The sequence below is a fragment of the Cervus elaphus genome, chromosome 15, assembly GCF_910594005.1.
Source record: "Cervus elaphus chromosome 15, mCerEla1.1, whole genome shotgun sequence".
In the NCBI taxonomy this organism is placed as follows: domain Eukaryota; kingdom Metazoa; phylum Chordata; class Mammalia; order Artiodactyla; family Cervidae; genus Cervus; species Cervus elaphus.
Genome location: NC_057829.1, coordinates 41,185,655 through 41,210,603, shown reverse-complemented (window position 1 = coordinate 41,210,603; position 24,949 = coordinate 41,185,655). Strand labels below are relative to the sequence as shown.

The 24,949-nt window shown below is 39.3% G+C and overlaps 1 protein-coding gene across 1 annotated transcript in view; it reads left to right on the top strand.

Annotated features, from left to right (window-relative positions):
• GLUD1 (glutamate dehydrogenase 1) overlaps window positions 1-24,508 on the top strand; it is a 36,478-nt gene extending 11,970 nt beyond the window's left edge. Inside the window, exons 2-13 of the mRNA XM_043924841.1 lie at window positions 1,058-1,138; window positions 1,663-1,718; window positions 2,609-2,672; window positions 6,599-6,693; window positions 12,281-12,460; window positions 14,588-14,725; window positions 16,239-16,376; window positions 16,626-16,706; window positions 17,320-17,443; window positions 18,545-18,636; window positions 22,141-22,203; window positions 23,118-24,508. Of these exons, the coding sequence (XP_043780776.1) occupies window positions 1,058-1,138; window positions 1,663-1,718; window positions 2,609-2,672; window positions 6,599-6,693; window positions 12,281-12,460; window positions 14,588-14,725; window positions 16,239-16,376; window positions 16,626-16,706; window positions 17,320-17,443; window positions 18,545-18,636; window positions 22,141-22,203; window positions 23,118-23,237 (1,232 nt within the window). The 3' untranslated portion in view covers window positions 23,238-24,508. The remainder of the gene's footprint in view (window positions 1-1,057; window positions 1,139-1,662; window positions 1,719-2,608; window positions 2,673-6,598; window positions 6,694-12,280; window positions 12,461-14,587; window positions 14,726-16,238; window positions 16,377-16,625; window positions 16,707-17,319; window positions 17,444-18,544; window positions 18,637-22,140; window positions 22,204-23,117) is intronic.
• The last annotated feature ends 441 nt before the right edge of the window (window positions 24,509-24,949 follow it).

Sequence of the window (24,949 nt, the reverse complement as noted above, 5' to 3'; positions counted from 1 at the left end):
AGTAGAGAAAAGGAACACAGTAGAATTGGTGGGAGTGTTAATTGGTGCAGCCAATTTCTGGAAGGCTGGAGGTTCCTCAAGAAAAATATAGACAGAACTACCATATGATTTAGCAGTTCCACTTCTGGGAATGTATATGAAAATACTAATTTCAAAAAGATACATGCACCTCAGTGTTTAGAGCAGCATTATTTGTAATAGCCAAAATATGGAAGCACTCAAAGTGTCCAACAGATGACCAGATAAAGATGTGGTGTGCATATATTTTATATATAATATACATTTAAATATCTATATGTTGTTATTCAGTTGCTAAGTCGTGTCTGACTCTTTATGACCCCATGGACTGCAGCACACCAGGCTCCTCTGTCCTCCACTGTCTCCCAGAATTAGCTCAAATTTATGTCCATTGAGTTGGTGATGCCATCAAACCATCTCATCCTCTTTTGCCCCCTTCTCCTCCTGCCCTCAGTCTTTCCCGGCATCAGGATCTTTTCCAGTGGGTCAGCTTTCCACATCAGGTGGCCAAAATATTGGAGCTTCAGCATCAGTCCTTCCAATGAATTTTCAGGGTTGATTTCCTTTAAGATTGACTGGTTCGATCTCCTTGCTATCCAAGGGGCTCGAGTCATCTCCACCACAATTCGAAAGCATCAGTTCTTTGATGCCCAGCCTTTTCTATGGTCCAACTCTCATATCCATACATGCCTACTGGAAAAACCATAGCTTTGACTATACAGACCTTTGGGCAGATCTTTTTCTCTAAAATATCAGAATATTTGAATCAAATTCAGTGCTCATTCTGTTGGGGCATACAGGATCTTAGTTCTCTGACCAGGGATCGAACCTGTACCATTTGCAATTGGAAGGCAAAGTCTTAACCACTGGGACACCAGGGAACTCTATCTGTTACTGACTCTTTAATTATAAGCTACTTTAATTGTTCTTTAAAAAGTGTGGACATTTTTTAGTTCTTGTATTTTTTTTTCAACATGCTGGATGTTCTAAATACATCCCCTTCTTTCTCACCCCATCTTTTTTTTTTTTAAACAACCAGGTATCCGTTACAGCACTGATGTGAGTGTAGATGAAGTAAAAGCTCTGGCTTCTCTGATGACATATAAGTGTGCAGTGGTTGGTAAGTGATCTCCTTTGTTGCTACCTAATAAGAACTCTGGGGAAATATGTTTGCATACAAGGTTACTTTTAAGATGTTAGAGAAATATACCTTAGGAGAAGTGTTTGAGGGAGGTTTTGCCTTTTTTAGGTTGCAAAAGACTTACATCATTTTTCTATATGTCTTGGTTTACCTTTTTCGAAATGGGAAACTTTTTATAGGAATTAACTGAATTTTCCTGAAGTGTAGATATTTGTTTAAACCCCTTTCCATACTCTGTAAATAATGCCAAACCATAGTACAAGAAAAATACTTTGTTACATTTTAGACATAGTGAGGCACTCTGATTAGATATGCACTGTAATTTGCATACTCTTAGAATTTATATTATATCATTTTAGGAGAGATCATTGTGGGCTTATTTACTGAATTTTCTGAAACTAAAGCTAAAAGCATCACACTTTAATAGTATTACATAGTGTTTTCTGCCTTTTTAATTCTTTTATCCTTTATATGTAATAACAGCTTTCAAACTTCTCTTTCAGATGTGCCATTTGGGGGTGCCAAAGCTGGTGTTAAGATCAATCCCAAGAACTATACTGTAAGTATCAAAATGACATTAGTGCACATGGTACATTTATAAAGGACTTGAAATTACTGTGCTTCTGTGTATCCCTTATACCGGGGAGATTAATGGTTCCTATTGCTTTTAAAAGCAATGAAAAAACAAGTAGACAATTAACTCATTGAATGTTTCGCCACATAAAAGTTCACCTGTTTACATCAATGTCCTTTTTTATTTTCCTACTTGGTTAAAAGGTAATTAGTATACATTCATATTCTTAGGCATTTGTGTACATGTTTATTATATATATCTATAATGTAAATATACTATATATAAATATATCATATACTAATATAACTATGACCTGAGGTTTTTATGTTGGGATCTCAAGGTTCTAGTGATATATAGTTTGGTAAAAATTTTATTTATCCTATCAATTCCAAGTTAATGTTACTAATTAACCTCTGTATTAAGTTTAATAAATTATATGAATTAATATCTGCATACAAACAATGTATATGTTTTTAAAATTGTGATTAAATGAAAGTAAACCATGAGGACTGCCCATAGGACCCTATATTAATACAAGAAGAACAAGCTTGAGCACTAGTGCTACTCTCTGTTGCTCGCTATTCAGTCACTAAGTCTTGTCCAACTCTGCGACCCCTTGGACTGCAGCACGCTAGACTTCCCTGTCCTTTTTAGGTAACCTAATTTTTGGTCTCAGAAATTGAAAATTTAATTTCCATTTAAAATGGAAATGCCTACTTTAGGAGTTGTTTTTCTGAAGATTACACAAGAAGATAATATGAAAATGTTCTATAAGTAGAAAATAGGATGCAACTCTTAGTTATCTTCTCGAGTGGTTTTTCTGTCAGAAATCATTTTTTCATTGTTGTCTATGTTTTCACCTTTTTCCTTTACAGGATAATGAATTGGAAAAGATCACAAGGAGGTTCACCATGGAGCTGGCAAAGAAGGGCTTTATTGGTATGTATTGCCATGTAGGTTTCCACAGTGTGGGAACATCTAAAAAGTAGTTGTCATAATTTTAAACTCCTGCTTTTGTCTGTACATGGATACAGACATGGATAGACTTGTCCTTTTACTTTGAGAAATTGGGTTCTGTGTTAGACATGGTGAGACACCTCTCTAATAGAAGAGTTCACGTTCTCAGGATACAGTGTGGACAGCAGCAGAGGTCACTTGCACCTCTTCTCCTTGTGCAGACATAACATTATAAGGTTTTTGATCTCTGTAACAGCATTGAACCACAAGCATAGTCACAATTGTGACATCCAAAAAGATTTTAGGAACTAAATAATACCTTCATTATAAATAATTTTTAATATGCAAAAAGGAGTTTTGCAGTAGTAATTCTGTTCTGAAAGCAGTGAGAAAACATGCTATTTGGAATTGTAGGCTGAAGCAGGCCTTTCCCTTCAGAGAAATGGGCGCAGGCTGGGAGGTGTGTGGAGGCTCATTCTGATGACTCACTCTGCCATCACTGGCTGATTCCTGGGGCTCCTAATGTTTGTTACTAGGAGTTTTTGCCAGTCAGACTAAATTTCTGAGGGTACTGATACTCATTTTCTTTATGTTTTTGTATCATAGTATTATGTGTATCATACATTATTTTGTGTGAGATGTGAATAATTATTTGATGTATAATTATTATTTAATCCTTTTAGGTCTCAAGCAAATTAAACCTGTTTATTATCCCAAAAGATTCTAATTTGTGGTAAAAAAAAAAAAAAGAAAAAAAAAGAATAAAATCATTTGATAGAATTTTGCTACCATAGTTTAACATAGTAAACTCAGAAAACTAAACAAGGAAGTAAAGCTCCTTTTTCTGTTTTCCTGCCCCTCTGTTTTTCTTTCTCAGTATTCTTCTCACTGTTGACAAGTTCCTATTAACTTAATATATTTCTATTTTGACATTTTCCCCTTCTAGTAACACTAGAACTTTACTAGATTTGTCCTGTCTTTCATAATTTAAAAGGCATTTGGATTCTTGGCATGCATCCTCCCTGGCACTGCTGTGGGCTTTACTTGCAGTCATTGTATAGGGGAAGCACTAATGAGATGACAAAATAATTACTAATTCTGGTAGCCTTCATAATTTTTTACATCATAGCTTAGCTTAAATCAAACATATTTAATAGTTTTAAGACTTTATTCAGTTGTATTTATTGCCCATATATAGAGTATATACAGCTTCATTTTCTCTATATTGATAAGAACCCTGTAATTTCAAAGGTTAAAAAGTGATTCATTGAAACACTGAAAGCTTAAATATTAGCAATTTAACTTTTTTGTTCATGTATAAAAGCTTTACTAAACTACTCTGCAACTAAGCTGACACCCGGGCCCAGAAAACTTTGTAGCCTAAGAGGGAGGCCGTTGGCTTTCTTTTCCTCTCTCTAGGGCACAGAATTAGTCCTGAGCAAACCTTTGGCATTGACATCATTTCAGTTATTTCTGACTTGCCTTTCCACAGAGTGTCAGATTATGAGTTAGACCTGAGTCTGGGTCCTAGCCCTGTCATATTGAATGATTTTAAGGTCAGCTTTTCAATTTCTGCAAAAAAAAATATTGTCACCTGGGGTTTTGGTAGGGATGCTTTGAATCTGTTGACTTATCTGTAGTGTGTTGCCATCTTAACCATAGTGAGTCTTCTTGTCCATGAGTACTGAATGTCTTTCCATTTGTTTAATCATATTTTATAGTTTTCTAGGTACAAGTTTTGTATACTTATTGTTAAGTTTATTCATAAGTATTTTATTTTTTCTGATACTGTTCTAAGAGATACTGGTCTTCAGTATTCTTATGAAGTCTTTGATAACAAGATAATTCTGACCTCATAGAATGAATTGAGAAGTGGTCCTTCATTTTTCTTTTTTTTTTTAGTTTGTAAAAGGGTGTTAATTCTGTTATGTGCATTTGGATATCGTCTTTTAAACTGTGGATTTCCCTTTTCATTCCCCTATATCACTGTGCACCAAAATTACCTGTTTAGCTTTACCTCTATACTCCTGTGAAAGCAGTTGCTTTTTTCAGTCAACTTTTTATCCTATTTTACTGTTACAGGACTGAGTGTTAAAAGGCTAGACTTTCACACCTGTACTTTGTAAGGTATTTGAGAATTTACCTGTAACTCAGGAATTATTTGTAATCTGTGTATCCCTATATATTGATTTTGTATGGAGTAGTAATAATACTTTGTGCTTTTACTTTGGGTGGTGGTGGTAATAGTTTAGTCTCTGAGTCATATGACTCTTTTGCAACCCCGTAGACTGTAGCCTTTCAGGCTCCTCTGTCCATGGGATTTCTCAGGCAAGAATACTGGAGCGGGCTGCCATTTCCTTCTCCAGGGGATCTTCCCGATTCAGGGATTGAACCATGTCTACTGCATTGCAGGTGAATTCTTTACTACTGAGCCATCTGGGAACCTCTAAAAGGATGCAGGAGCAATTTGTCATTTTAAAGTTGTGGTTTTCTTGTTATAAAGGTAATGAGTTTGTATTTTACAGTTGAAACAATATAGAAAGCTATAAACAAGACTGAACTCTAAATATAGTGAAAGAGTTTGTTCATCTTTCTAAACCTCTGCATACATTTATATGGAAATAAGTAGTTATTACACAAAGGTATATATAGAGAAGGACTTCTCTAGTGGTTCACTGGTAAAGAATCTGCCTCCCCCCACTGAAATGTTGTGAAGTAATTAGCCTCCAAGTAATAAACAAAATAAAAAATTAAAAAAAAAAAAAAAGAATCTACCTCCCAAACTTGCAGGAGACGCAAGTTTGATCCCTAGGTAGGGAATATTCCCTAGAAAAGGAAATAGCAGCCTACTCCAGTATTCTTGCCTGGAAAATTCCATGGACAAAGGAATCTGGCAGGCTACAATCTATGGGCTTGCAGAGAGTCTGACACAACTTAGCAACTAAACAATAACAAATGTATAAAGAAAGAGAAATTTATATGAATGGGAACTTATACTTGCTATACAAAACCTGCTTTTTTCCCCACATGTACGTTTTAATGATGATTCCAAGTCATTTACATGGGTGCACATCATTCTTTGTAATTGCTGAATAGTATTTCTTTGCATGATATACTGTATTTTAGTTAACTGATCCACTAAACAGGTGGTTTTGTATTCTTACTTACCATTTGATGAGTATATTTCTATCTATTCCTGCCTTTACAGATTTAAGTCGTCACCATTTAATACATTTCTATCTGAGATCTCATAGGACATCAGCATTAGTACTGTCATTGTTACTTGTCACTGCCTGTGGGCTAACTTCTTGTTACCTTCAAACCATTTAATTTGCTGCTCTGAGTTACTGAAAGCCAAGGTCTAAAACTTTCTATACAGAGTAAGCTTTTAATAGGTCAAAGCAGGATTCTGTCACGGGTAAAAGTACTATGGGCTTAACATAGTTGCCTCAAGAATGTGTGTTTTTGCCTTTTCTACTTGGTGAGGAGGGCTTACATCCCCAGGAAGCAGGTATGTCATCGTGCTGTGTCATACACATCAACTTTCTGACTGCAACCTCTTACGCCACTGTAATCTCCAAGTGCAGTTTAAGGAACTGAGGTCAAGAGAGGTTAAACTGGTTTGCCTATGTTTGCACGTTCAGAAGTCTATTGAGTGGTGTATCTGTTGTGCAGAGCTAATTTCCAAACTCACAGCAAGTGAACACTAGTGGAAGAAGTTACGTAACACTGTGTGTGTCAAATTTTGTAATGGAACATTTAGTATTTCTATGATTTGAATTAGTAACCTAGATGAAATCTGAAGTTTTCTAGCCACAGTAGCTTTGTTATTGTAGAGAACTGCAAGGATGTGTTTGAGATGCATTTGTCTTGGAAATTGGTGCGATGCCCTCTCTCTGTGTCCCCAGGTCCTGGCATTGATGTGCCTGCCCCGGACATGAGCACAGGCGAGCGGGAGATGTCCTGGATTGCTGACACCTATGCTAGCACTATAGGGCACTATGTGAGTACTCACCAAAGCCCTGAAGGCTTCATTTGTTATCTATCAGAAGTAACAGTTCAAATGATGATGTATATAAGGGGAAAATTCATTGAGTTTTTCTCCTCTCCTTTAATCATGTCTTGTTTTATATATTATTTTACTTCCTATCTATCTTACATCATGAGCTTCCCTGGTGGCTCAGTGGTAAAGAATCTGCCTGCCAATGCAGGAGATGCACGTTCAATCCTCAGTCAGGAAGATCCCCTGGAGAAGGAAATGGCAACCCACTCCAGTATTCTTCCCTGGGAAATCCCGTTGATAGAGGAGCCTGGCAGGCTGCGGTCTATGGGACTGCAAAAGAGTCAGACACAACTTGGTGACTAAACAACAATCTTACATCATAAATATAGTGAACTTGGGTTGAGCTTTTACTCACATGCAGTCCTGTTCTCAACACTGGGATGGGACCCTCAGAGATCACCTGCCAGGGCAGGATTCATTTCAAGACAGTAGATGGGAAATAAAGAAGCATTCAATTCGGGTTTTTCCCTCAAAGAAACTAAGACACATTAGGCAGATAAGGAAGGTATGGAGATAGTGTAATAGCAGGGTGGAGAGTTTCTGAAAGCAGGCTTCCTGGAAGGAGGTATTTGGTCAGGGCTAGACCTTGAAAATGGATAGAATTCAAATGTGGAGATTTGGGGAATAGGCAGAGAAACTGTAGAGCTCAGATTGCCTGAAGATAAGGCACATTTAGAAAGGTAATGGGAGAATGAAGAAGTACATGAAAGAATAAGAAAATACTCAAGTCCCAGTGTTTTTGTTTTACTTGCTAGTCAGTGGGGAGCCTTTGATGCTGACCCTTCCTTAGGGGAGAGGGGCTGGCCGCAGCATTAGGCTAGAGCAAAGAGACGGCCTCCACAGTGTCAGCATCCGCCTTCACAGCCTGGGAGCCACAGGGCTAGGGAGACGCTCTGGCTCAGAGATAGACTTAGCGGTACAGGGCTGCACATGTGGGACCAAGGCGAAGGACAAGGTTGAGTCAGAAAGAACCAGGAGGACTTGAGTCTCTGGACTGAGTGGAAGTAGTGCCACTGACACAGAACACAAGGACAATTAACGTTCTGTCCTTGAAAGGGTGGGACCTTGAGAACCACTTAAGGAATAGAAAGAGAAAGTAACCGAAGTCATTTTGTTACCCAAAAACTGGATTCACCTGGATGGGTGTCAGGCCAAGATATGACCAAACTGAAGGTTGGCTTGGTTTACTACTCAGAGCAAGTCAGAGAGCACTAGGGATCTTTCCCAAAGCAGTGTCTCCCAGAACAGCAAAAGCGGGAACCTTTTAAGCTGAGGGTACATGCATATTCATGAAGGGGCTTGGGGGGTTGGCAGAGTCCAAGCTTTAGTTAACTGAACTTACTAAGATCAGAAAAGGTCAACATCTTCTTCCGTTAGGTTTCAGTTGATCTGATGGTTGAGTGCTGAGACCTGTTCAAGTACAAGCATTGTGGACAGGCTTAGATAACAGAATGGCTTCTCTTTTGTGAGGAAGGCTTTGCCTGATTCTCTTCCTCTAAGAACTCCATACCCTAACTGCTCACAATTTATTCTAAAAATATAGAGAGATCACTTACTACATGCGAGGCTTATAAAGTACAAGCAAGGTGGGAGGGGAGTTCAGGATGGGTGACACATGTACACCCATGGCTGATTCATGTCAATGTATGGCAAAAACCACTACAATATTGTAAAGTAATTAGCCTCCAATTAAAATAAATTAATTAATTTTTTTAAACATTGGAGAATGAAAAAAATAATAAAGTACAAGCAAGGTGTTCAATACAATTGGGGTAAAGGCTAGAAGGAAGTGTTTTGATGCCATGTAAAGAGTACTGGGAACCTAACCACATCTCTGGAGTAGGATCAGAAAGGCCTCCTTGAGATGTAACCTTTTGGTCTACTCTGAAAGAGGAGTACTTATCAACCAGGGGAGGTGGTGCTAGCCAAGGGTTAGAGGCAGAAGGAAGCACCTAGGTCCTTATGTGAAAAGAAGCGAACCTGAGAGGCTGAGGGAAGACTATGGTAGCCAGAGTAGAGAGGGCGTCAGAGAGGCCCGCAGAAGAGAGTCAGACCAGATTCCTACATTGTAGGTGACAGCAAGGACTTTGGTCTTTGGCCTGAAAACAGAGGGAAGCCAGTGAAATGCTCAGTAAGCAGGTGTGTGCCACTGTAAGCTTCACCCTGTGTGCAGCAGAAAATGGGGTTGTTGGGGCAAGAAGACTCCCCAGGAGCCCCAAAGCGCTATTGGCCTGCCATAGAATTGAGAGGAATGGACAGACTGAAGAGCGTTTGCGGGGCGGAGGGGGAAGCAATTAGTTACAAAAGAATGAGAAGTACCGAGAGCTCTGCGTTGTGGGTGTTGGGGGTGGTTCTGAGAAGAGGCCAATTCAGCAACTAGGTTGGAATAGTGAGAATGGAGCCAGGCTTCAGGGGGCTGCTGAGAGTGCAGTGGGGCATGAAGAGTAGTCTTCACTCAAGAAAAATGGCGCTGGCGAGAAGACAGCTTGAAAGGTGCCTGTTTTTCAAAGAGAAAGGTTTTTGTTGTTGTTTGGCATGTTGATTGGCTGTGGGCCACAGATTCATCTTTTACGGGCCCTAGTGGAAAATCACCCTTAGAAGAGGAGGAATATTGTTTCCTCTAGAAGAGAGGAAGGGGGCCACAGCATCTAGTGGAGGAATTTAGACTTGTCTCATTTCCTGAGGTGATATAGTATGTGTCTACTTGGGAGCACAGGTAAACACCCTGGGTTCTAGAACTGGCTCCTTCACATACCAGCTCTGTGACCTGTGGCAAGTGCCTTAAGCTCTCTGTGTCTCGCTTTCCTCATCTAGAAAAATGACAATAGTACCTAGTTCATGAGAAAGTCATTAGGATTAAGTGAGTCATAGTATAACGTGGCTCCTGGTAAGCATAAAAAATAAGTATAAATACTACACCAGGTAAATTCTGCAAATCCCCTAAAATAAAACAGGAGCAGTATGAGGCACTTCAAAGAATTTTGGTTTTGACTGCCATTCCCAAAAGGTTGCTTTTCTATGTTACTTTCTTATGTTAAATGAGCTCTGGGTATGGTCTTTTTAAGCAAAGCATTAGATTGAATAGGACAAAGCAGTGGGCAGTACATTGTTATTTCCTAGCTCATTCCCAAAGGTGACAAAAGAAAGTTTTGTGAGGCTTTGCCAACTAAACCTTAGACTGAATGCTGGTAAAAGACTGTCCATAAAGTGATAGGATATCCAAAATCAGGGCCAGGCCTAAGATAAGAAGCCATAGTTTTTGTTACTTGTGTTCAGATGTGAGGGCACTGGAAAGCAAGCAAGGTCTCCACCCTGACCCAGGCTTTCCAGAACAATTAGGTATGCGGGGCAGCTCACAGCCAGCCGGCACAGTGCCTGACCTCAGAGAGGATTGCTGTCAGCTCCAACATTTGCATTTTCTCTGTTCAAAAGCATTTGGCACCTGGTTTGTAATTCTGTATTCATAACTATTCATGAAGGAAAACTGTGGGAAAACTACTAATTCCATAAATCACTTTAGTAGACCATTTTAGTTTTTTTACTTTATCCTCTTTGTTGGTAATGATACAGCTAACACAATCCTAAATTCTCTCTGTAAAATATTTATAGTCATTCTTCAACTTATCCAGCTAGAACATTGGAGGGTAGGGGATATGGTATGAAATAAGGCACTTTATCTTATTTCATACCGGTAGCAAATCGCCTCAGTTTATTAAGTAGTACATACTTTAGCCACTGACGTAAAATGCTTCTTGTATTTTATATTGACTTCCTATATACATTAAGACTCTGTTTTCTCATGTCCCGCCCATCGATTTATCTGCTGCACACTGTTCTGGTTGCTGCAGGTTCAGTTCAGTTCAGTTTAGTTTAGTCACTCAGTCGTGTCTGACTCTTTTTGACCCCATGGACTGCAGCATGCAAGGCTTCGCTGTCCATCACCAACTCCCAGAGCTCACTCAGACTCATGTCCATTGAGTCAGTGATGCCATCCAATCATCTCATCCTCTGTCGTCCCATTCACTCCCGCCTTCAATCTTTCTCAGCATCAGGTCTTTTCAGATGAGTCAATTCTTCCCATCAGGTGGCCAAAGTATTGGGGTTTCAGCTTTAGCAGCAGTCCTTCCAATGAATATTCAGGACTGATTTCCTTTAGGATGGACTGGTTGGATCTCCTTGCAGTCCAAGCGACTCTCAAGAGTCTTCTCCAACACCACAGTTCAAAAGCATCCATTCTTCAGTGCTCAGCTTCCTTTATAGTCCAACTCTCACATCCATACCTGACTACTGGAAAAACCATAGTTTTGACTAGATGGACCTTTGTTGGCAAAGTAATGTCTCTGCTTTTTAATATGCTGTCTAGGTTGGTCATAACTTTGCTTCCAAGCATCTTCTAATTTCATGGCTGCAGTCACCATCTGCAGTGATTTTGGAGCCCAAAAAGAATAAAGTCTCTCACTGTTTCCACTGTTTCCCCATCTATTTGCCATGAAGTGATGGGACCAGATGCCATGATCTTAGTTTTCTGAATGTTGAGCTTTAAGCCAACTTTTTCACTCTCCTCTTTCACTTTCATCAAGAGGCTCTTTAGTTCTTCACTTTCTGCCATAAGGGTGGTGTCATCTGCATATCTGAGGTTACTGATATTTCTCCCAGCAATCTTGATTCCCGCTTGTGCTTCATCCAGCCCAGCATTTCTCATGATGTACTCTGCATATAAGTTAAATAAGCAGGGTGACAATATACAGCCTTGACATACTCCTTTCCCAATTTGGAACCAGTCTGTTGTTCCATGTCCAGTTATAACTGTTGCTTCCTGACCTGCATACAGGTTTCTTAAGAGGCAGGTCAGGTGGTCTGGTATTCCCATCTCTTGAAGAATTTTCCACAGTTTGTGATCCATTCAGTCAAAGGCTTTGGCGTAGTCAATAAAGCAGAAGTAGATGTTTTTCTGGAACTCTGTTGCTGTTTCAGTGATCCAGTGGATGTTGGCAATTTGATCTCTGGTTCCTCTGCCTTTTCTAAATCCAGCTTGAACATCTGGAAGTTCACAGTTCATGAGCATTACTTTTTTTTTTTAGCACTCCTTTACTAGCGTGTGAGATGAGTGCAATTGTGCAGTAGTTTGTCGTTGCCTTTCTTTGGGATTGGAATGAAAACAGACCTTTTCCAGTCCTGTGGCCACTGCTGAGTTTTTTCAAATTTGCTGGCATATTGAGTGCAGCACTTTCACAGCATCATCTTTCAGGATTTGAAATAGCTCAACTGGCATTCCATCACCTCCACTAGCTTTGTTCATAGTGATGCTTCCTAAGGCCCACTTGACTTCGCATTCCAGGATGTCTGGCTCTGGGTGAGTGATCACACCATCATGGTTATCTGGGTCATGAAGATCTTTTTTGTATAGTTCTGTGTATTCTTGCCACCTCAAGTGAGATTTATCTCTGTTGATGAAAGTATACCTTAAAGACACATACACTTCTAATGAGTATAATTTTAAGTTTTGTGCCCTTTTTTTTTTTTGCAGGATATTAATGCCCATGCCTGTGTTACTGGTAAGCCCATCAGTCAGGGTGGAATCCATGGACGGATCTCTGCTACTGGCCGGGGAGTTTTCCATGGGATTGAAAACTTCATCAATGAGGCTTCTTACATGAGTATTTTAGGAATGACACCAGGATTTGGAGATAAAACATTTGCGGTTCAGGTAAAAATGTTTGTTGCTCTCTTAAGGAATAACTGATATATAGGCAGTAAGTTTTTCAGTGTTTTTAGATTTGCAATTTTTAAAAATTCTATTGAAGTACAGTTGACTTGCTGTGTTGTGTTAGTTTCTGTCGTACAGCATAGTGATTCAGTTATACATATATGTAGATTCTTCTTCATATTCTTTTCCATTATGGTTTGTCACAGAATATTGAATATAGTTTCCTATGCTATACAGTAGGACCTTGCTTTTTACCCATCTCATATTCACATCTGCTAATCCCAGAATCCCAATCCATTTCTCCTTCCCCCTCTCCCCCTTGGCAACTACAAGTCTGTTCTCTATGTCTGTGAGTAGAAACAATTAGCTACTGTGGTCTTAGAGGGCTCTTTTTTATGTGGGCGCATCCCTATGTAGCCTGCATGGGTTTAGTGTTGTTTCATGCAAGGGCCGTTTTTACTGTGGGTGCCTGCCGCCTCTTTCCTCAGTGTATGCTAGCTGTTATCCCCTTGATAGGAAGCGTGACTGGTGTTGTGACCAAAGCCTGCACTGGATATTCAGCGAGGCCACCCCTTTGCTATGCACAGCCCAAGGGCTCGACTCTGATTTCAGCCCCACTCTGTGCATGGGCAGTCTGCTAGTGCCAGCTCCAAGAGCCCAGCAAGGGGGCAGCGGGGGTGTGTGTTCCCAATGCCTGCAGAGAAAGAGGGTGCCATGGCAACCATGCCCCTCGCTTCAGATGCCACTTAACAGTGGGACATCCTTATACTCCTGTGTCTGGCAGGTCCAAGCGTCTTCATACACCCTCTGTTGCAGCCATACCACACTTCAGGCTGTCTCCTTGCAGCCAACAGCAGTCCTCCCCTAGGTCTGTCCTCTAAACTCTGAGTTTCAGCACTCACCCGTGACCTGTGCTGGCAGACGTGTATTTCAAGCTGGGGTGTGCAGGGTGGTGGCATAGACAGTCTGTGCAGGTCTCTTCTCGATCTGCCTGCCACAGAACAGTTGTTACTCTCTTCTGAGCCTCTGAAACCCCTTACCTGATCTCCCCCACCTGTGAGACGGCTTCCCAGGATACAGGAACCTCTGCCCTTTCGTAGCTCCCTTCCAGGGCTTCCCTGGTGGCTCAGAAGTAAAGAATCCACCTGTAGTGCAAGAGACCTGCGTTCGATCCCTGGGTCAGGGAGGATCCCCTGGAGAAGGGAATGGCTACCTACTCCAGTATTCTTGCCTGGAGAATTCCATGGGCAGAGTAGCCTGCAGGCCACAGTCCATGGGGTCACAAAGAGTTGGACACAGCTGAGTGATTAACACTTTTACACTTTTCATTCCAGGAACACAGGTCCCATTCCACTTCCCTTTTTTTTTTTTTTCTTTCATCCTACCTGATTAATAGATCTTTTAAGATCTATTATTTGAAAGATCTAAACTAATAGATCTTTCTTGTCCTCTCAGGTGTTTGGGGTCTAGTGATTAGTAGGTATTCTGTGAAAATTGTTCCATTTGTAGATATATTTTTGATGTATTTCTGGGAAGAGGTGAGTTCCATATCCTTACACTCTCAGTTGGAGCATCTATTTTTTTTTCTTTTTCTTCAGTTGGAGCATCTAGATTTGCAGTTTTTCAAATTTGATCATTTGGATCTCTTAAGGTTTAGAATGGACATTCGCAGAATAATACATCCTCTTAAACTATCATGTGTATACACAGTGATCCAGATTTCAGCTTTTGCTCAATGTTTGATTAGTTTGCTTATAAGAATCGAAATTAAGTTGAATGCTACTTTAAAATAAGAATCATATTCCTCCCAGTTAGTGACTTATCTTTTCATGACCATAGGACATCTGGCCATCAGGGACTGAGGTCCTAGGTAGTTGCCGTTTCTTTATAAGTCAGCAAACTACTCGTAACTGAATGTCTTCAGGACTCACTAGCACAAATTACAAAGGGTTGAGTTCTAAATTCTAAAACATAGAAATTTATTATTGAAGAGAGACATGGTTTCTTTTGTCCAAAGGATTTTGAGAATTACTTCTAAGCTAATAGAATGTTGTATTGGTTAGAATATCACTTAACCATCTGTGCTAGGACTTTGATTTTTGTTTCATGTACAACTGTTCTTCACAGGGATTTGGTAATGTGGGCCTGCACTCTATGAGATATTTACATCGTTTTGGTGCTAAATGTGTTGCTGTTGGTGAGTCTGATGGCAGCATATGGAATCCAGATGGTATTGACCCAAAGGAACTGGAAGACTTCAAATTGGTATGTTATTCTAATATCTGAGGAGTTTGACCACCTGGATGTTATAAAGTTGAAATAAGCATTATTGAAATCTGTTTCCATTGCTTTTTTAAGATTAATTTTTATTGGGGTATAGTTGATTTACAATGTTCATTAGTTTCTGCTGTACAGTGAAGTGAATCAGTTATACATATATCCACTTTTGGGGTTCTATCCCATGTAGGTCATTTACAGAGTATTGAGTAGAGTTCCCTGTGCCATAGAGCAGGTTCTTACTGGTTATCTGTTTTTATATGTAGTAGTCTGTCAGTCCCAATCTTGTAATTTATCCCTCCCCCACTTTCCCCCTTGGTAAGCATTAGTTTATTTTCTACATCTGTGACTCTATTTCTGTTGTGTAAATAGGTTCATTTATACCCCTTTTTTAGATTGCACATATAAGCAACATCATATATTTGTCTCTCTCTTGTCTTCACTCAGTAGGACAATTTCTAGGTCCATTCATGTCACTGCCAATGGCATTGTTTCATGCCTTTTTTATGGCTGAGTAATATTCCGTTTTATATATGTACCATCTCGTCTCTATCCATTCCTCTGTCAGTGGACATTTAGGTTGCTTCTATGCCCTGGCTACTCACATATATCTTTTTGAATTATAGTTTTCTCCGGATATATGCCCAGGAGTGGGATTGCGGAATCATACTATAGCTCTATTTGTACTTTTATAAAGGCACCTCCATACTATGCTTCATATTGGCTATGCCAGTTTACATTCCCACCAACAGTGTAGGTGGGTTCCCTTTTCTCCACAACCTCTCCAGCATTTATTGTTTGTAGATTTCTTGGTGATGGCCATTCTGACCAGTGTAAGGTGGTACCTCATTGTACACCTGTTTTGTTTGTAACATTTTATTTACTTATTGGCTGTGCTGTATTTTCACTGCTGTGCTTCAGTTGCAGTGACAGGAGGCTACTCTCTAGTTGCTGTGCAAGGACTTCTCATTGCAGTAGTTTCTCTTGTTGCAGAGCACGGGCTGTAGGGCCCAAGACCTTCAGTAGTTGCCACTCTTGGGCTCTGGAGCACAGGCTCAGTAGTTGTAGTTCCCAGGCTTAGTAGCCCCACAACATGTGGGCTGTTCCCGGATCGGGGACCAAACCAGTGTCCCCTGCACTGCAAGGCAGATTCTTAACCACTGAACCCCCAGGGAAGCCCTTCATTGTAGTTTTGATTTGCATTTTTCTAATAATTAGTGATGCTGAGCACCTTTTCATGTGCCTCCTGGCCATCTGTATGTCTTCTTTGGAGAAATATCTATTTAGGTCTTCCATTCATTCTTTTGTTTGTTTTTTTAATGAGTTGCATGGGTATATTTTGGAGATTAATCCCTTGTTGGTCTCTTCATTTGCAGATATTTTCTCCCTTCTGTGAGTTGTCTTTTCATTTTGTTTGCTCATGAGTCTTACATCATAGGCACTGAACATAAACATTTCAACTCTGTTGCAGCCATTAATTCTGATTTTTAATCAATTATAGCAACATGGAACAATCCTGGGCTTCCCCAAAGCAAAGATCTATGAAGGGAGCATCTTGGAGGTTGACTGTGACATACTGATCCCTGCTGCCAGCGAGAAGCAGCTGACCAAGTCCAACGCACCAAGAGTCAAAGCCAAGGTGACATGATGATGGGTTCAACCTTACTATTGTGATTGAAGGTCATAGAGAAGCTCTAATAGGTTTCTTCTTTAAAAAAAAAAAGCTTTACTGGGATATAATTCACATATAGTTCCCCAGCATACAATTTAAAGTGGAATTTTTTGTCTCTCTCACAGCCTTCTCCGATGTACGCATATCTCTTAAGCTCAGCTAGAGGGGGTTTCACAGTGTTAGCAGCATTTCTCTATGTTTCTAACTTTCTTGCAGATCATTGCTGAAGGTGCCAACGGACCGACAACTCCAGAAGCTGATAAGATTTTTCTAGAGAGGAACATCATGGTTATTCCAGTAAGTAAAACTGTGTTTGCCAGATTTTATATGTACTCAGAGTCATAATTGTTTTTTGCAAGGAATTGTGGCGAGAGGATTGTTAAGTTTCCCAAGCCTTAGTGAATTTTTCATCTTTATTTTGCTTTTAAGAAAATAAAGTGGAAGTGTGGTTAATATAATAAGTCTATCCAAAAAAAAAAAAATTCACTTGGACCTGAACATTTTCTTTCAACTTCAGGCTCTTTCTTGAGTATGTATTTAGACTTCGTAAATCCAGTTATATAAATATAAAATGTGCTAGAAATACTACTGTAACTTGCAGATGTTCCTCGCTTCTTTTACTCAGAAAGCTAATATGAGTAACATGTGCTTAAGTTTTTCAGTGGTTAAGCATGGGGTCTGTAGCAAAAGGTCATTAGAAGTTAGTGTTGACTTGTGATGCATTTTGAAGAACTCCTTTTGCTGCAAGCACTTAAAAAATTTCAGCTAAACTGAATTTCTTAAGTACAAAATTTCTGCCACTGTCTAAGATATATATGGGAAGTTTGAAATTTAATCTGCTTTCATATTGAGCTATTATGTTCACTGTAAGCTTTTATGAAAACCATCATCTCATTTTTTTTGTATATAGGATCTCTACTTGAATGCTGGAGGAGTGACAGTATCTTACTTTGAGTGGCTGAAGAATCTAAATCATGTCAGCTATGGTCGTTTGACCTTCAAATATGAAAGGGATTCTAACTACCACTTGCTCAGTGAGTTCTGATTATTGTATTCTCTAAGAGTAATCTTCTGGACCATCTAAAAGGTTGGGGAAAGCCTGTGTTTAATAAAAGGACTAATTTCCGTTTTTGTTTTTGTTTTTTCCAAAAAATTCCAAGATAATTCTGATATGCATCTGGGTTTTAAAAAGTAATTACAGGTTTTTCTATTAAATGGTAGTTTTGGTGATATAGAATTCTGTTATTTTTCTGTTGACCAATCATGATACAGTGGTATTAAGTGGGTAATAGTTACATAATCACAATACTAAAAGATGTTTTTTTCTTTTAGTTATTTAAATTTTTTTTTAACTGGAGGATAATTGCTTTACAGTATTGTGTTGGTCTCTGCCGTACATCAACATGAATCAGCCATAGGTATACAGAAGTCCCCTCCCTCTTGAACCCTCCTCCCTCCCTTCTTGTTTAATCTCAGAATAGGAAACCATTCTGTCTCATGAGTCTTAGACCAAAAATATACAACTTCTTTAAAGGTATTCAGTATATGAACTCTCTAGAACGTATTTATATTCCAGTGTTTATTCTGCAAGTGTTTCCAGAACATAATCTGTAAATTAGAGTATCATTTTGAACCCTGTTGATACTCATCCATTTCTATCTCATGGTGCTCTTGGTAAAGACCTATCTAGTGTCAAGAATTTTTTGCATCTTCTGATAAGAATGCTGTTTGTCTCTGACTAGAATAGGCTTCAGAGTTAACACTAGTATTTTCCTCAAGCTAAAATAAGACCAAGACCTCCAGCTGAGCTTTACTGAGCCCACTGAGAATCTGGGTGAGTTTTCCATCAGTTTCCGTTGCCTTTTCTTTTTAAAAGAGCCAAGGAGAAACCCTGGTGATGGGTGTTATGGAAACAGATCAGTGACCTAAATTCACACGTACATAGGAATTTGACAAAGTGCTTTATTCCTTTTAGCTCAGTTTTAAATGAGTAACCCTTTTATGTCATTAGTGTTGAAAGTTTCTAAAACTATTCAGTTTAGGACTGTGAATATAGTTTGGGACTACTTTTGGTTGTATTTCATTTGTTTTATCCTACTAGCAAAATTTTATCTTCATTTCTTGGCTTTTTATAGTGTCTGTTCAAGAGAGTTTGGAAAGGAAATTTGGAAAACATGGTGGAACTATTCCCATTGTGCCCACAGCAGAGTTCCAAGACAGGATATCGGTGAGTGTGCTTGTGGCAGTTATTTTCCATACACGGCCTGCTCTCTTCTTTAGATTAGGCCAGGTAGATTAAATGGGTTTAAGGGGTGGTCGTCAACATGACAATTACATGACTTCCCTTTTTATTATGTTCTAAAAATGGAGTATCTTAGTGTGAAATAATTCATGGTTCTATTGCTTTTGATACTTTTACAATACAGATGACTCAACCAACAAGTGATTTTAACATGACTGTGAAGAATTATTGTGTATTTTGACTCTTAAGCTTTAGAGAAATAGAACTGAAAAGTAAACATTAGATTGACTTATATAAAAATTGAAATTGCTATATGGACACATTAAGAAAACAGATGAGAAAAGATATTTTATGTTAATTAACTTTCAATAGAATATATTAATACACATCATAAAGAGAATCTCTACGAGTAAATGGCAGACACCATGAAAAAAATCACAGGAAATAGGCTTAGAAGAAATGTTTAACCTCATTGTTAAAGAAATACAAATTAAAATAAGGATCCTTTAACGTATTAAACTAGCTTAAACAATGGATCTTATACTCACCACGTCTGTGGTAAAGCAGTTGTACCTTTATTCTGATGACAGTGCAAAAATGTTATTAAAGTTTTCCTGCTCTTTGACACTATAATAACATCCCTTCTGGGAATTAATCCTACAAAAACAGTTTTAAAGGAGAGTAATGATTCTGTGCATGATGTCACTGGAACTGTGTGTGTAGTCATTTTCAAAATTAGGTTTGATTTAACATTCCAGTGGTGGGGGAGGGCCAGAAAATGGCTAAGTTATAGATCTTATGAAATAGTCCATCATAGAAAATAATTTAAGACTGTTACAACATGGGGAAATGTTAAGGGCTTTGTTTTGAACGAGAAAATGTTTTTTCCACTCTGGATACTAACTGTTCTCTTCAAAGAACCTTCCTCTTTTCCACAACTATGCATCCCTTAGTTTTGGTCCCTCCTCCTGGAATACCCAGACCCACTCCTGCTTGAGTGTCACCACATCTCTGTTCCCTAAAGTTCCTTCTGTGTGCCAGCATTTCGTCTGTCCTTCCATCACGGGGAGTTACATGAGTTCCCAGGTCCTGCCGCTGCAGCAGCTCTAAGATGGGCTTCTTGCTCCTCCCCATGGTCGCCCCATGTCCCAGCACATGGCCTGCCACATAGCAGCCAATGTATCAGTCTTGCCACTTTCAAATGCTTTCAGTGCTTCCAATTTTAGATTTTAAGGTTGTTTCTCATCTCTTATTGACTTATATATTACAGGAGTTTTGTAATAAGTTTTAGCTGAAAAACAAGTTTTTCCCCCCAGCTCCTTTCCTCTAGTCTCCCCCTCCCCAGCCATGATCTGGCCCTGCCAGGACCTATATCATTGACCTGATCATCTTTTCACTGTCCCTCATTACCTCTATCTTCACTTAAATTCCATTCACCATCTTTGCAGTCACTCCCTGGTCTTGTTTTGCTTCATCACACCCTCTTGTTAACACCAGAACCTGATGAAATTCTGTGCTCTGCCTCCTCCATTTCTTTCCTGTAGCAGGAGGCCCCACTGACTCTTCAAACTGTAACTTCAAGTAGGCTCTCAGTTCCCCAGCAATTAAATTACTTTCCCCTGTTCCACTTATCTTCTCATTTTCCTGGTGATTATATCATGTTTTCTCCTTTTTTCCTCCCCTGCACTCCAGTTTATGACCTGGTATCTGTTCACAGAAAAGTGAAGCATCAGGGAACTTGCACATCTACCCAGCTTCTGGTATCTGTACCCTGTTATTGTTATAGAGCAACTCTGTGCTTCCATCTCAGCCTGCATCTTGTTCTGGGCAACTAGATGACCTGTTTTCAATTTCTCAAAGGTTTTCAATTTCCAGCAAACCTTTGCCTCTTTTGCATCATCAGTTTTCCCTCTTTAGTCATTCCTATCAATGTAACAAATGCTCTCTTAAGAAAATATAAATCTTTGAATCACACTTGCCCTTCCAGGTCTTGTCATTTGTATTTCCTGTATAGCAAGGGCCTCCAACCCCTGGGTACCATCTGTGGCCTATTAGGAACCAGCTGCACAGTGGGAGGTGGGCAGCAGGCAAATAAATGAAACTTCATCTGCAGTTATAGCCACTCCCCATTGCTGGCATTACCACCTGAGCTCCGCCTCGTATCAGATCAGCGATGGCACTATATTCTCACAGGAACACAAACCCTACTGTGAGTCGCACACGCCTCACAACATTCAGTGCCTGATGATCTGAGGTGGCGCTGAAGCAGTGATGCTAGCACTATGGAGCAGCTGCAGATACAGATCACCAACAGATCTGACTGCACAGAGACCGTAATCAATCAGTTGCTTGCAGCTCATATCAGAACCCTGTCAGTGAGTGGGAAATGATGCTGAGTTGTATATTTCATTATATATCACAACGTAATAATAATAGAAATAAAGTGCACAATAAATGTAATGTACTTGAATCATCCCCAAACCATCCTCCCTCCCCAGTCCATGGAAAAATTGTCTTCCACAAAACCAGTCCCCGGTGCCAAAAAAGTTGGGGACCACTGCTAATACAGCATACCTCCTTAAGAGTTGTGTATACTCTGTTCTCAGTTCTTCTATATTCATACCTCCTATTCTGCCCAGCACTCCACCAAAACTGTTCTTGTCCAAGTAGCCAGTTTGGCAGCATTGCCAGACTGTCATTTGCCATATTGTCTTTTTTCAGTTCTCATCTTACTTCACTGGTCACAGGTGATTACTCCCTGTGAAAATATATCTTAGCTTCCAGGATGCCACATCCTCCTGGGTTTCTTCCTGTTTCACTCGCCAGTCCGTCTGCTGATCCCTGTCATCCCTCTACCCTGTTAACATTGGAAGGCCTCAGTCCCTGAGCCACTTCTCAGTTTGAATTCAAAATTTTGGTGATCTTAGCAGTGTGTATGCTGCTCCCTCTAACTAGAATCTAAACTATGAGAAGAGAGAATTTTCATTGTTTTGTTTCCTGCTGTGTCCACAGTACTAGAAGAGTTCCTAGCACATAGTAGGTACACAATATTTGAACAAATGAGTGAGTAAATGAAAGGAATAGCAGCATTCCACTTGAAAAGCAAGTGTTTCCTAATTTGGTAGAACAAGTTTGGAATAAGTTTTAACCCATGTTTTTTAATTGATACAAACGTTATACAAGTGTACCTTCCTGAGTGAACAAATATTTATCGGATAAAGTTCAGCATAGATAAGTAGTTGGTGAGCTACTTTTTAAAGTTTCTATCTGGCACATTAATATGTGTTTGACAGCTCTACATGTCATATTAGGAGTGGTGATAGTAATTCCCAGCTCTAAAAAATTTATAAATAGATATTTTAAATTAAGTATATCTTGCCTGAAAGAAAACAATTCTATCTCGCTGTATATTGACTTAAGAATCATTTGTGCTGACAGGTGAAGCATGTCTTTGTATGGTTTTGGTTAAACTATTCTTTTCCCTAACAGGGTGCCTCTGAGAAAGACATCGTGCACTCTGGTTTAGCGTACACCATGGAGCGGTCTGCCAGGGTGCGTATACAGATGGTGTTTGTGTTTCTGCTGGTTACATGGAGCGCAGCTCAACCGTGTCGCCTCAGCTGCCGGATTGTGTGTGCAGTGACAGAAGATATCAGTCTGTTTAAATGTTCCAGAACGTGTGTTTTTCATTCTTAAATGATGACGTTGTTTCTAGAGTCCTCAATATGTTTTCCAGACTTTGAAATAAATAATGCCAAGTTAGGAGGAGTGATGTCAGCCAAACTGGATTGCAGCTCAGCGCACATTACTCTGTTACAGCTATAGGAAGCTACCTTGCTACATAGACTTTGGTATATGTCAAAGTTTTCTTGACAACTTGATCATTATTTCAAAGCCTTTCAAGCACAGTTTGAGTCCAGTTTTCTTAATTTCTTCTCAAGTTCAGATTCTGTCCACTTGGCATTAAGTTGAAATAGCAGAGCAGATATTAATCATGGTGTTTGCTGTTAGTTTTTTGAGATAACGGGCATACCGTAAATATCACCCTTTTAAAATATATAACAAAACAGCCTTTAAGTATGTTCACAAAGCTATGTAGCCATCACCCCTAACCCCAGAACATTTCCATCACCCCATTCTTAGTTCATTTAAATTATTAGTGTATATCATACTTGCTTCAGATTACTAGATGTCTAAGGGGCCTAGAGATAGCTCACATCTTAAATTTTGAAGAATAGAGTAGCACCTTCTTGTTGCCTAAACAAGAGTTTGTATTAATTCCAGAGAATTAATCCTTCCCAACTAGAAGTTGTTCTACTACCTAAATAGTTTCTCTTTGGCTGTACAAACCCAGTCCTAAAGTGGTACCCGGCCAACCTGTACCAGGCTCATGTGTGCCTTGCTGTGTTCACAGATTGGCTGCTTGAGTCAGGATGATAATCACTGCGTTTTCTCCTTCATTTCAGCAAATCATGCGCACAGCCATGAAATATAACCTGGGGTTGGACCTGAGAACAGCTGCCTATGTCAATGCCATCGAGAAAGTCTTCAAGGTGTACAATGAAGCTGGTGTGACCTTCACATAGACCAGACTGTGGCTGACTTCTTCACTACCCTTTTCACTTCATCTGCAGACCTATCACAAGTTTACATGTAACCACAGAAATCTCTCTCTCATGACTTAATAGATAATGGACACCATTCGCAACAAGTCAATCCAAATCAGCCCCTTAAGAAAAAAAAATTAAGGCTAAGGGATCATATATAAGCTAGTAAGTGATCGTAGAAATTAGCTATTCCAGAGAGTCGTTTGGGCATTTTGCCTTTAAATAAAGTTTTTTCCGTCTGCCTGTGCTGCCTTTCTCCATGGCTGCTTCCCAGCACAGTCAGCTATGGCCCTAGGAAAGCACCTGTTGTCCAAGACCAGTCAATCACTTGCCGCTTCAGCTCTGAACAAGTCTATCAGGTGCTTTGACACATGTAAGAAGCAGGTATATGGCATTTTCAGGAGGTAGCATGGTTCTCAAGTGAGTTACTGGTATTTTACATCAGCAAAATAAATCGATTTTACAGGTTACAAAAAACAACAAAAAAACTGTTTCTCTTTATGTATTTTATTCTTTTAGAAAAAGTACATGCTGCTGTAAGAAAATTGCCTTTACCCATTTAACAAGCCTAACCTTGACTCAAGCAGTGAATGCCTATAAACATAATAAATGAAAAAAGCTAGTATTTTTATAACATAAAACAGTATCATTTATAGCTTGTCAATTGCATACTGTCATCCAGCAGAAATAAAAAGCCCAGTAGAGAATTAAGTTATCTTCATACCTGCAAATGATGGAGGCTATTTTTGTTAAGGCTGTCGGAATTTACTAACCACAATTATGATATATAGTCCAAAGAATGTAGTAACCTCTTTATCATGTTAATTAATTGTTCTCTTTTGAAGATCTGTTGCATTGACTAATTGAATGATAATTCAAGTAGAATGTTCCAGGAAAAACCACTTGGGCTCCCTCTTTGGAGTCTGGCTGGCAGCCCTGAGCATTGCCAATGGCCCCAACTTGCCCTGACTTTGTGTCCTCATTTAGAGGCCTCATCTTTGCACACGGCTTCATTCCCAATGGGCTGGATACAACCTGGGGTTGTGTTTTGTTTGGGAATTATTTGGCCAGGGCCTTTGAACAGTAGTGTCCCAATGAAGTACTAGATATTATTTATGTAAGAATGAGCTTTTCTTTGTTTTTTGTTTTTTTTTTAACAATAATATCCTTTTAGAAATTTCTAACTACTTTGTAACTGCATGACTTAACCTGGTGATAAAACAGTTATTAAAAAGACTACCTTTTCCAAAGTTTATGTTTCTTTTCTGTGTTTTTGTATTTGATGTTTGCCTCTTCCAGTCAATGATAACACTATAATTGGGTTTCTGAAATTTTTGAAACAAACACATACATAACGTATCTTTGGAGTATATTGAGCAGCCGAAATTTGATTCTTGGATTCTTTTGTGTTTTATTCTTTGAAACAATATCAACGGCTATTCTTAGGGAAGAGGTTCTAGTGCTTAAAACTGATGTACCAACATAATTTATATACCTTTCTTTATATATAAGTACTAAAGGGAGGTTTTGTTGATTATGGTTTTGTTTTTAATAAAACAAGACAGGATACTAATAATCATAGCATTCATGATTCATAGTAATCATAGTATCCATAATCAACAGAACTGGATTCTAGACCTGATTCCACCAGCTTATATAGCTAGCAAATCTGGAACATAACTTTCAGCTGA